The 12,148-nt window shown below is 45.4% G+C and overlaps 1 protein-coding gene across 2 annotated transcripts in view; it reads left to right on the top strand.

Moving 5' to 3' along the window:
* Positions 1-320: 320 nt before the first annotated feature.
* Piezo2 (piezo type mechanosensitive ion channel component 2) overlaps positions 321-12,148 on the top strand; it is a 357,120-nt gene continuing 345,292 nt past the window's right edge. For both annotated transcript variants that reach the window (XM_021150566.2, XM_029472160.1), the window contains exon 1: positions 321-1,225. In XM_021150566.2, coding sequence (XP_021006225.1) covers positions 1,162-1,225 — 64 coding nt within the window. In that variant the 5' untranslated portion in view covers positions 321-1,161. The remainder of the gene's footprint in view (positions 1,226-12,148) is intronic.

Below are 12,148 nucleotides of genomic sequence, written 5' to 3'. Positions count from 1 at the left end.
AGGTTTTGCCTACAAAGCAATTAAATAGGAGGCTATTGGGAGAACATTTCCACTATCATCATACAGGAATACCAATACGCAAGAAACAAAACTATAGGCACACTTGGCGGGGCCTTCTGCTGAGCTTGGGGTGCAACCGGGACGCGCCCCACGCCGGTGCGGGGCGCCTACTTCGCCTGGCACGCGTGGGCGGGCTCGGCGCTGCTAGGAGCCGCCTTCCTATTGGCCCTGGGACACGTCGGTCCGGGAGTGAGAGCTTGCAAAGTTTCATTGAAGGTGGAGGAGCTCGCGCCCTCCGGGGAGCCCGGGCTGCTTGGCTCGGGAGAGGCTGCTCCGCCTGTTGGGGACGCGGGGACCTCTGCAGGGCTCCTGGGCTTTCTTTTCTCACTAAAGTCGCGGTGGTGGCGCCGCGCGCTCCGCGTCTGGGTCTTGGTTCCGGCCCAGACTCGCTCAGCTCCTCACGGGGAGGACTGGACTCGCATCCCCGCGGGCTGGCAGCGCGACCCCGCCGTGAAGGGAATGTTTCTCCGCGCCCTGCAACTGGCGCCCGGCTCTCTCTGGCCTGAAGCTTGGGGGCGCTGAGGCTGAGCGGAGCAGCGATCCGCCCGGAGGCTGGGGCTCCAGGACGCGGCTTCCAGGGCGCCCGGCGGGTCTTTAGCGCACCCGGAGCGCCGCAGTCCGCGTGGACATTGGAGCCGGGGCTGCGCCGCCCAGACTCGCTTACTTCGGAAGGGTTCAGCTAGAAACTCTCGGTCATCCCGGAACGCCATCTCCAGAGCAGGCAGAGGACAGCTAGCCTCCTCCATCCCCTCTCCTCGCCGCCCCCATTCTTCTCCACTCCCAGAGTGTCCCTCCCTTGGTTCCTTCCCAGGCGACCCCTGGAGCCGCTGCCTCTGGATTCCGATTCCACACTTCATGGGCGGGCCACAGGGGCTCGGGCGCCTGGTTAGGTGGCTGCCTGGAGCCCCGTGAGCTGCGCGGCTCCCGCCCGTCGAGCGCGCCCTCGGGGCAGAGAGCGCCGCGCCAGCCGACGCGATGCCAGGGTGGCTACGAGCCGCCGGGCGCACGAGGCCCTAGGTAGACATGGGCCTGACATCCCAGCTCTAGGGACCCCTGAGCGTCGCCCTACTGCTGCTCGGACTAGCAAGGTCCCACGACACGATGGCTTCGGAAGTGGTGTGCGGGCTGATCTTCAGGCTGCTGCTCCCCATCTGCCTGGCAGTAGGTGAGTGTGGTGTGCTCATGGAGGTGACTAAGGAAAGAAGATGAGTGGGCGCCTGGGAGAAGGCTTCCTCACAACGTGAAGGGATCTTAGCTCTGCGGGATTCGGTTCTGAGGGACACTGCTGCGCAGGCTGAGTGGCAGGGGCTTCAGATGTGCGCTCTTTGTAGTGTGACAGACCTGCGCTTTAACTTGGCAATGCAGCGCTCAGGATCAGGATCTTCGTTAGTCGGTTCAGGTAACCAGAATAGAAGTGCTGTGGGGATCCGGTCAGTTGAATGGAAGTCTCCTGGACTTCCTGTAGAGGATGTGTATAAAGGATGCTAGTAGGGTTGGAAAGTGATTGTAGACAAGCGACCCTCTCTTCTATAAGACTAGTAACAGACTTTGAGAGGATACCACCACCCCTGCAGACTTCCCAGATGCTCAGCACATTGTGCGACCAGAAGGGACTCAGGTTATCTCTCCACCAGCTTAAACTCCAGTAATCAAATCGGGAGAAGTAAACAGTAAGAGAAGTAAAAAGAAAAGGATAGATGCGGGGAGGAGAAACTGCCTTGATGATTCTGTATTTTACCTCCACAATAGTCTCCGTTCACAATAAAAGGGGCTGGATGTTGAGGCGATAGACAATCAGACCTAATCCTGCCCTTCTGGCCACAGCCTTTTCCAGATATTTAAAGGATTAGAAAATGGAACTCACTCCTTGGGACAGACCAGTCTAAGGAAGTCCCTTGGAGAGCTTCATCCTCTGTGGCTCCGGAAAGTTAGGAAGAGGGTATCTGTTTAAAGATCACAGCAGCTGCAGGAGTCTTCACCCAGTGTCAAATTCAACCCTAGTCTTTAAAAATCGCAGAGCTCCAAAGCTTGGCTTTCCATCTGCTCCCGCAAGAGCTAGAAAATAGAACACAGTAGCAGGTTTTGCATTTATAAAGAGATCTTTGCTTTCCCACAAAAGGAAACTTTTTGTTTGTTTGGTCTGTTTTTGAATCTTGACAGAATTTGATGACTGGGGATTTCAAGTGTTCTATTTGCTCAGGTAATTGGACTAGAGTTCTGGAGTTTGGGTGTCTGTAGGAATAACAACGTTAGCTAGAAGCCTCAGGGAAACTTAGGTGCCCAAAACTATTCTGGTTCTGGGAGAGGAGAACGCAGCAAGGCAATGTCCCAGGTGCTTCTGGAGGTGCTGCAGCTAGCACTGACAGGCTGCTCTCCATCTAGACTGGTGAAATTCCAGGTTCCAGGCTGGGCCATTTGGTCAGTGGCCTTGTTCAGGAGGGAGCAGAGCTTCCTCAAAACCCAGGAGAACTTCCCCCTGCTAGTTTTGAAAGCCAATATGAAAAGCTTCTGCGAGGTGCACAGCGTACAGGTGGTGCCTCTGTTTCTGTCTCTTCTCTTCCACGCACCTGATGCCTTCCAATTGGATTTGATAATTGGAAGCTAGTTAGGTCTCCAGTTCAATAGGAAGTTTTCGTTTAAGAGGTGTGGCCTTTGGGTCAGAGGCTGCTCTCATCCCTTCTCCAAGCCTCTTTACCTCATCTCTGTGCTTCCTCAGCTGCATCCCTCTCTTTCCTCTATTGCTCTAAGTTGTCTCTTCCCTTGCCCGGGGCAGCAGTTTTGCAGAGACTGTTGGAAGAGTTAAACAGGTGGCCACCTACAGCCATCTGGATCCACCCGTGAAATGAGAGCTGGGAATGGTCCCTTGATTGCCTGCTGTCTTGTCTAGGGTTGGGGCTTCTGCAGGACCCAGCTCACTGCCCCTTCTTCCCCAAGCCATAGGAGCCGTGTACAGTCATTTCCACTAGACTTCGGTGATGCATTCCTGAAGCCCTTTAACAGGACAAACACTCCCAGCCATCCAGAGGAACGTCCTACAGTCTAGAGGCTCCTCTGGCAAAGCAAGGGTACTGCTTCAAAGCTATGGCCCCAGCTCCATCATGCCTCCTATTTCTTCAGCAACCCCTCCCTGCAGTGTCCATATTTGCAAGCTTGAGCCAAGGGCCTGGGTCCATCTCAGGATGGGGATGGAATCTGCTCTGAGGTTGGGACTTGCTTGAGAGGAGTTGGACTTGCAGGACCACAGGAATGGAAGCCCTCGCCCAATCCTGCTCCATTGCAAGTTTCCTGGAGAGCCGAGTCAGGGCAGGGCTGTTGGGGGACCATCTCCCATTGTTTTACTCTTTTCTCTGCACTCCCACACTTTTTGTGGGTTAAGGAGATGGGGGAGTGTGCTAATGTATTGTGGATATATGAGTATGTAAGAGAGTGTTTTGTACGCATGAACACACATGGCTACGTGTCATATGAGAGTATGAGATGATATGAATTAACCTTATTGCATGTGTGCATGTGTGTGTGTCTTCATGTGTGTGTATATATTTGGCAGTAGGTACTGTTACCCCCAGCTTACCCTATAGTGTGTGACTTCTGTCAGCTTCCCAAAGTCTGATGTTGCAATAGGGAAGAAGAAAAGTCCCTGGAAGGAGAGAGAGGAACTTCCGGGGAGGCTCGCTCTATGAATCTCTTGCATGTTGGCTCTCACTTAGGAAAGATGACCCAGATCCTAAGATGTACAGTGCCTTGAATCATTGTACCCTTAGGTAGCTGGATAGGAGTCACATTATTTTGGCTCTTGGTTCCCTTCTACAGGAAATAGAGATTTTCAAGGTTATTGAGGGATTTTTAGGTCTGCTTGCTCCCAAGGTGCCACTAAATCAAATGTTCAGATTTCCCTAATATCCTGGGCTTGGAGAGCACAATGACTGGCTTGCCATTAGAATCGATTTTGCATTTTAGCCATCTATTTTTATATCTAGGCAAGGCTGCCTTCAAAGCCTTGCCTTGATAGAAACTCACATACATTTCCTTTAAACCTCTTTCTTTTACAGGATGTTGAAAGTTTCCTGCAAAAGTGCCCTACTCTCTTCAACTAATGAGTGGTGCTGAAAAAATGAACTGCCTTTGTGTTCAGCCCAATGCTTAAGTGGTTTTTATTTAAAGGAACGTGATAAGTGATGTTGGGCCTCTTGTATGCAGGTGTTATGTTTTAACAATGAAACCAAACTATACTAGAATGTGTTTACCATCCATAATGAACATTTATTGACAGATGTTTTCATCTCCATAGCCACTGGACATATCAAATATCTCCAGAATGATCTATGACCTCTTGCTAGCCAGTTGACTTCTTTCATATGCATAACATAAAGGAGAACGATAAAACTCTTCTGTAATATGCAGTCTATTATCATTATAATAGTAGCTGACCATTGATGACCACATATATTTTATGCTTATTTTCTTTCAGTATGATTTCAGTTTCCAACTCATTCTTCTCCCCCTGCCCCCTTCTGAACTCAGGGCCTCATATTCTAAGTACAGAAGCACTGTGCTAGCCTCCCCACTTAAGTAGAGGTTATTCCAGGACTAGGAAAGATTAGTATGTGCCCTAGGTTGGTTTCTGTTGTGATAAACTCCATAACCAGAAGCAACTTTGGGGAGGAAAGGATTTATTTGGCTAATAGGTTAAAATTCATCATGGAGGGAAGCCAAGACAGGAACCCAAAACAAAAACCCAGAGGCAGGAATTGAATCAGATACCATGGAGGAACCCTGCTTACTGCCTTGTGCCCTCTGGCTTACTTAGTCTCATTTCTCAGCTGTCTGGGGATGTCACGGCACAGCCTGCAGTGGGCCTGGCCTTTCTACATAGATTATCCATTAAAAAAAATGCTTTACAGACAGGGCCACAACACAGTCTAATAGAGGCAATTCTTCTTCCTAAATGTGTTTAGGTTTGTGACAAGTTGACAAAAAACTAATATCTGGATTTAAAATATGTGGCTCCTTTTGATATGTGTATCTATGGTCGTTAATATTTCTTTGTGTAGCAAATTTTTGCTATTAGATATCATTTTGAAACCACATTGTGCATAGTCCAAAAAAAAAGCTGATTTTTATTTAATCAGTGGGAGGGCATTAGAGATGCTGAAGCGTTCCTCAAAAGCATATGAAATAATTTTGATTTTGGTCATAGCCTCTCAGCCTGTTTATTATTATTAATTACCCCTAGAAGTGAAAGGTTTCGGCCAGTGGTTCTCAACCCTCCTAACACTTGCGACCGTTTAATATCGTTTCTCTTGTTTTGTGACCCTCAACTATAAAATTGTTTTGGTTGCTACTTCATTAACTGTAATTTTGCTACTGTTATGAATCATGATGTAAGTATTTGTGTTGTCTGATGGTCTTAGGTGGCCTCTCTAAAAGGGTCATTGGACACCACCCCCACAAGGGAGTTGTGACTCATGGATTGAGAACCACTGGCTTAGATACTTCTGGTTTAATTCTAGAAGAAAATAATTCAACCCAGAGGGTCAGGGGTGGTTGGCACGTGAGCTGTGTGGGTTGGAATTCCATGTGGGTGTCTTGCTTTGTAGGAAGTGTGTTTGGTTTCAGGTTGAGACCATCACATTACCTTGGACCCCTCACCTTTTGGGTGTGGTCATGCTGCCAGATGATCATGCCCTGCCTTGTGGCTATTCCTACATGATTCTAAAGTCATGTCTGTTTCCTTCTTACTGTAAAATGGAGTCGTGAGTACTGCATCCTGAGTAAGAGTATGCCCAGTCTCCTGTGTCATGCCTAATGTAACTGTGTTACATTTATGAAGTCAATCAGGAGAGCTGGCCTGCCAGATCAGAACTCCCACAGGTTTGGGCCCTGGCCATTTGGAGGCCACAGGATGGCTAGGATTCAGATTCAGAGCAAAGCAACACAGCCCTTTTGTAGAGTCAAGCCACAAGGATGAATATATCTGTGACAGGCAGGGTTTTTTTTTTTTTTTTTTTTTTTTTTTTTTAACTAGCCAGGCCTTTCTCACCACTGTACTGCAGTGTTTTAGATACCAATCTTCTTATTGAATATAATTCTCCCTGGGATTGTACGTTAATGTTTATTTTTAGCTTTGTGACAGTATGTCTATAGTCTATTTGATGTGATTTTATTTTTTTAGTGAGTCTTTCATTTTTGGTCCCTACTGTTAAGAGGTAACCATGTTTGAAGTTAAGTAATGGCAATGGGTAGATTATTATAAATTTCTGCATAAATATTCAGGAGAGCTTCAAATAAATATCATAAGCATATCTAGACATTTAAGAGTTATTAATAGGGGCTGAAGAGATAATTCTGTGGTTTTGAGCACTTGCTGATCTTTTAAGGGGACTTGAGTTTGGTTCCTAGCACCGACATGGGTGGCTCACAACCATCTGTAGGTATGGCTCCTGGGAGACCCAGTACCTTCTTCTGGACTCCAAGAGAATATTCGCTCTGTGCGTGCATGGATGTGTGCACATGTACAAACAATTTAAAATAACATAAACCTTAGGGAAAGAGTAAGTAATGACAATACAAAGATGCTGTATGTGTGATGTATTTGTAAGACTTGAAGATTAATATGGGATCAAGCAAAGACAAGATTCCATTTGGATGAAGGCTAAGCAGAAGTCTATGTTTGAAAAATTTAAGATTTGGGGTGGGGGGAAGGACAGAGAGATTGCTTGCTAAGTAGTTCAGAACCCTTCCAGAGGATCTGAGTATGATTCCTAGTACCCATGCCAGGTGGCTTACAACCACAGGAACTCAAGCTGCAGTGGTGCTTGCAGGGATCCAAGACCCTCTGCTGGCCTTACCAAGCACATAGGCACAAGTCCCCTACACACAAATAAAATAAAAATAATGAAATTTTTGAGAAAATAAATATTTGGCTATCAGCATTGCTATTTCTTTTAACTTCCAGTGTCCATGTGATCACCTAACATGCCATAGCAAGCCAAAGTCAAAAAGAGGAGGAGACCCAAAGCATACAGCAACCTGTGTGGAGAGCCATAGACTCGGTACTTTCAATGATCCCAGACATCCTACACTGTCCAAAGATTAAGGGACCCAGCACATTTTGCTCATCTTACTGTTCATTTTCTGTAAGGTTGAGGCCTGCCCATTCTTCGTATGCACTCAACCCCTAAGACACACCCCATTCATTTGCTATCAATTGCTTATTTTTTAAAAAATACAGCAATAATGCAATTTTGTATTTTTTTCAAAAAGTTTGGAAACTGTCAGTTTAGCTTTCTGTCTTACCTGTGATAATGAACTCACTTAGTTTCTGTTTTCTGTCCTAGTTTAGTTGGTCCCGTGGCAGCAGAATATGTGGGATGTAAACTGATGCTCACTTCATGGTAGCTAGGAAACAGAAAGAGAGAGAGAGAGGGAAGGCAGTGTTCCTATATCCCTCACAAAGACATGGTCTCAGTGACCTAACTTCCTGCAACTGGGCCCCACATCCTAAAAGTCCTTCCACTCTTTCCAGCGACTCCGCAGGCTGGCGACCTTCAATACCTAAACATTCGGGGAACATTCTACAACCAAAGTATAGTATATAACACAGTTCACTGGTTTGAGGTGGTTTCAATGTCTCTCGAATAATGCCCAATTTCTTCCCTTCCCTCTGTGGTAGGAAGGTAAGGCTTTATGGTTATTTCCTGATGTTTTTCAAGTTCTGCTTTGGAAACAATCCTGCATGCAAGCAGAATTCATATTATGGATGGACATGGTGGCATGTATTTGTATAAGAATTTTCAATATGAAGTGCTATTTGCAAGATATAGTTGGTGTGTGTGTGTGTGTGTGTGTGTGTGCGGGTATGTGTGCTTTTCAGCTATTGTGTGACTACTGTGATAGGACCAGTCAGTTAAGAACTTTTCTGACACTTTCCTTAACTGTTTTCTTAGAGAGTGATTGATTCCGTGACCGAAGCTGAGGTGATTGTCTCTTTCATGTTGTTTCAGACTTGAAAGTCTAAGTCCTGCGTTACCTTCAGCATGGTCAATGTCAAGCATTCTCCACCTTGGTCCTCTGAAGGTTTCTTTGCTTTGCACAGGTTCTAGACCAAGTAGCAGGCAGAGCTTCAAGCTCTCTTAGCCTCTCTCCATATTGACCAATGAGTAGAGCTGCCATTCTTCAAAGAAGATTTGTAGTTTCTTTCAGGGCTCAGGTGTTTGCCTGAACCTCAGTTAGGTCTGGCAGATCATTGCTGCCTCCTGTATTTCAACATGGGTTTCCTGTGAGCACAGAAGACTGTCATTCCTGCCTTGTATTGCAGAGCCTCCTGCCTCTGGCTGGGAGGCTGTCTTCTGGTTCTGTTCTTCTCCAGTCCTCTTGTCTAAACAGGTCTCCTGGTGGAATGGGGCCTAGCGAAGGTCAGCATTATTTCTATCACAATGGGAATGAAGAAGTTTGGAGTCGATCACAATTTTTCAACATGCCCCATCTTATATCAAAGGTCCTGATGTCTGTACTTTCCTACATCACAAAGAGGAAGTACTTCCCTCTGAGCTGGATACCCTGCACTGCATCAGACACTGTGGAGTTCTAGGAGGTAGTACCTGGGCAGGACTTAGCTGCAGAAGGATAGGTGCGTTGTTTCTATTGATGGAGAATGGAGGCAAGTGGGAATCAGGAGAGTCTGCCCTGCAGAGGTCTATGGCATCCACTGGTCAGGATGCTTTTTAAGTGAATTAGACAGATATCTTCCAAATTCTGACTTGGTCTGTATTAAGTGGAAGATATCTTGTTCACATGAGAAGTCTAGCTGGAATCATCAAAACAGAGTGAAAGGTACAGCCTGTTCCCATGCATGAGCAGTTTACACACCCCAAACTAAAAGACTAGGAGTGAGATTTCCAGGAGACAGTTACAGTTGCATTTTGCCCTTCACACCTTTGAGAAATAGGTTTGTTCATTTTGGGTGCAAATGTGTAGGCAGTGCTAAGATGACTACCCACTGCCCGTGTATCAGTGTGAGTTACTTTGTTTCTATCACTTAGATGTGCTTCAGATGAATAGGGTAAGAAAGGTCTAAAAGGTGACTATGGATAATCTATATATCAGGGACTGTTAGGAGTCAGGATATGATTGGACATTTGGGGCTCGTTAAGAAGAATCCCAACAGAGAAAGTGGCAAAACTTTGTTTGCTAGGGCTGGATCTACATTCAGGAAATCAAACACATGAATCATGATTGTACATCATCTCTGACTTGTCAGAATTTCAAATATCTTTTGAAGGTACTCTGCACCGACTGAAGAGCTGGGTTGTACAACCACACCTCTGGCTTTGTCATACAAATGTGTGACCTTAATCAATTTATGGAGTGTCTCAATTCTTTGGATACTTCATCTGTAAAGTGAATTGATGAGGATAGCACTAAGGTCTTAGGGATGCTTCAGGTTTAGATGATGCTGAACGTCAAGGGCTTTGAATGGTGCTTTCATTAAATAGCTCTTAATTTTGTAGACTGAAGCGACTCACTGTCGTAAGTTAAGGAAATAAGTTGGCTGGTTGAAGAGCCACTTACCACTAGCAGTTTCACGGACAGACAATTTAGAATCCCCACCAACATGTATGACATTTACAGAGCATAAATAAAGTTTGGAGCACAGCCTGTTGAAAATGGAGCTGGCCTGTGTACCCTCCTGCCAGTCAAATCCACTGGAAGGTCTTCATGGCTTTGGTCATTGTTAATGTACATACAACATGACAACGGTGACATCACAGAACACATTACTTTGTCCCTACAGTGTCACCTGGCACCTTGTGCATACTCATCACTGTATTGTGTTTTTAGGCTATGTCCCTGCCAGTTCAAGAACTTGTTACCCTCCCTAGAACCCTTGCATTAAATGTCCTAATATACAGCAGGTATTTGGGTCATCATTTTGAGATGATGCTTTCCCCACTGAAAAGATTATGTGTGATCATACCAATGTGGCTGTCCAGAAAGGGCTCTAAGGCAACCACCCTTAGCCCTATATCTTTCTCTTTAATATATCAGAGATCTTAATATAGAGATACAGTTGAGCTTGTCTTATTTAATAGTTTCCATGTTCTTGACTATAAAATTTGCAACAGGCTGATTTATGCTCTGTAGTTGTCCTAAATGAGAACATTATCACGGTGACAGCTAATATCTGCTACCTGCTATGCAGTAGACAGAGAAGGAACAACCCACTGGATAATGTGAAGTTTGACCTGAGTAGCATCCTTGAAGTGCATATTATTTTTTAAAAATGCTTTCAGCTCTTCTGGAAGCACACATATTGATCTGTTTTCTCTTGTGGTCAAATCCTTTAGGTCAGCACTTCTGGCCACAGGTAGAGAAAAAAAATGGGGGAGGGCAGGGCAGAGCTTTAACAAGCTGGTGAAAAAAACAAAAACCACAGTGGAAATGAGTTCCAGCTCTGTGTAAGACTGAGTTATCTCAGCTCTTTGCTCTGCTTCTCCACACTGCACCTGCTTGCTTCCTGCAGCTGGCTATGACATCACAGAGGGAATGTAGTCCTTGGGGAACAGTCCTACTCTGGTGGTCTAATGAGCAAGTCTGCATCATGTTAATACTGGGCCATGTCTTTGACCTCTCCTCCTCAAAGGCTTCATCTATAGATTAAGTTCATGAGTCTTAGTTACTATTCCTGCAAAGGGTGTGGCTGTAACTTACCATTTCACATCCAGCACATGAGAAGTTGGGAGTTCAGGTGGTTCTAGTTTCTTAAGGGCCATCTTATTTTAACCACTCTTAAAGAAAGGATAGGAACAGCTAGTGATTTGCTTTTTGAAATCATGTGGCTGCTTGAGCATGGATTTTACAGGCCAGTTTTAAAGACGAGACATTCTGACTTAGACTTTTAGTTTTGATATTCTGGAGTCATGTGGAGTGTGCATTCATCACCAGTGATGGCCACAAGCTGAACCAACTCATGCTCACCTTTGGTTGTGAATCGAAAGCATAGATCTTGAAGACTAAAGAGTTTTACCACCTATAGCTCATGATTATAAAGAAAACCAGACTTTATTGTAGCAATGGCTGAAGATAAGTGAGCTTACAGAGATAGACTTATCTAAGAAGCATTTGAAACATAGATTTTGAGTAAACTACTTGATTTAACCAGTGTAAAATTACAACGATACTGTAGACCTTAGGGTCTTTGCTATGTATGTCTGTCATCCCTAGAAGTGTTGGGAAGGCTACACTGAATCTGCAGAAGTGTCTGTCCTGTGAACTGTCTTTCAGAGCTCCACCCTTCAATCTTCTCCCTTTCAAACTAAATTTAAATACTGGGCTCATCCGGACTCCTCCTGTTGGCCTCGATGCCCAAAGTCTATCTAGCTACTAAGTAGTCAAATCTACATGGCCAGTGCCAATACTGCTAGTTGCATGTCACCTGGCCCTGCCATAGCACACAGCTCTAGACACCCATCTTCAGCTGAGAGAGAGGATTAGAGAGCAGATTACAAGGATGTGGAAAGAGGGTTTGCCATAAAATGGGGGTGTTATCTTGTGAGTCAGCATTTTCCTGAGACCTCTAGTTCTCTAGGATTGTTCATCAGTAACTGCAAACCTACTTAACAATAATAATCAAAGCATCACCATGGCTCTTGCATTTCTTCAGACTCACATTGAAGTTTTCGTCAGTGGTGGCCCTGCCTAATTATGCTTCCTCCCTCAGCCAGCTCTTCGATGGACTTTAGTTAGAAATGCTTTGGGCTATTTTCACATATAACACCATTCCCAGCTGGGTGTGTCTCAATTCGCAGGGAGTTGAGGTAGGAGGGTGGTAGGTTCAAGGCTAGACCAAGTTAGGTAGTATATCCTGTCTCAGATACACATACAAACATATAATGTATGTATATGTATGTATGTATGCATGTATGCATGTATGCATGTATGCATGTATGTATGTATGTATGTATACAGAGACACACACAGATACACAAACACACAAACACAGACAGACACACAGACACATACACACATACACAGACATACATAAACACAAACACACAGACACAGACACACACACACACACACACACACA

This window comes from Mus caroli, chromosome 18 (genome assembly GCF_900094665.2).
Source record: "Mus caroli chromosome 18, CAROLI_EIJ_v1.1, whole genome shotgun sequence".
Lineage (NCBI taxonomy): Eukaryota > Metazoa > Chordata > Mammalia > Rodentia > Muridae > Mus > Mus caroli.
Note: the sequence above shows the minus strand (reverse complement) of the source record. Positions and strands in the feature narration are given on the sequence as shown.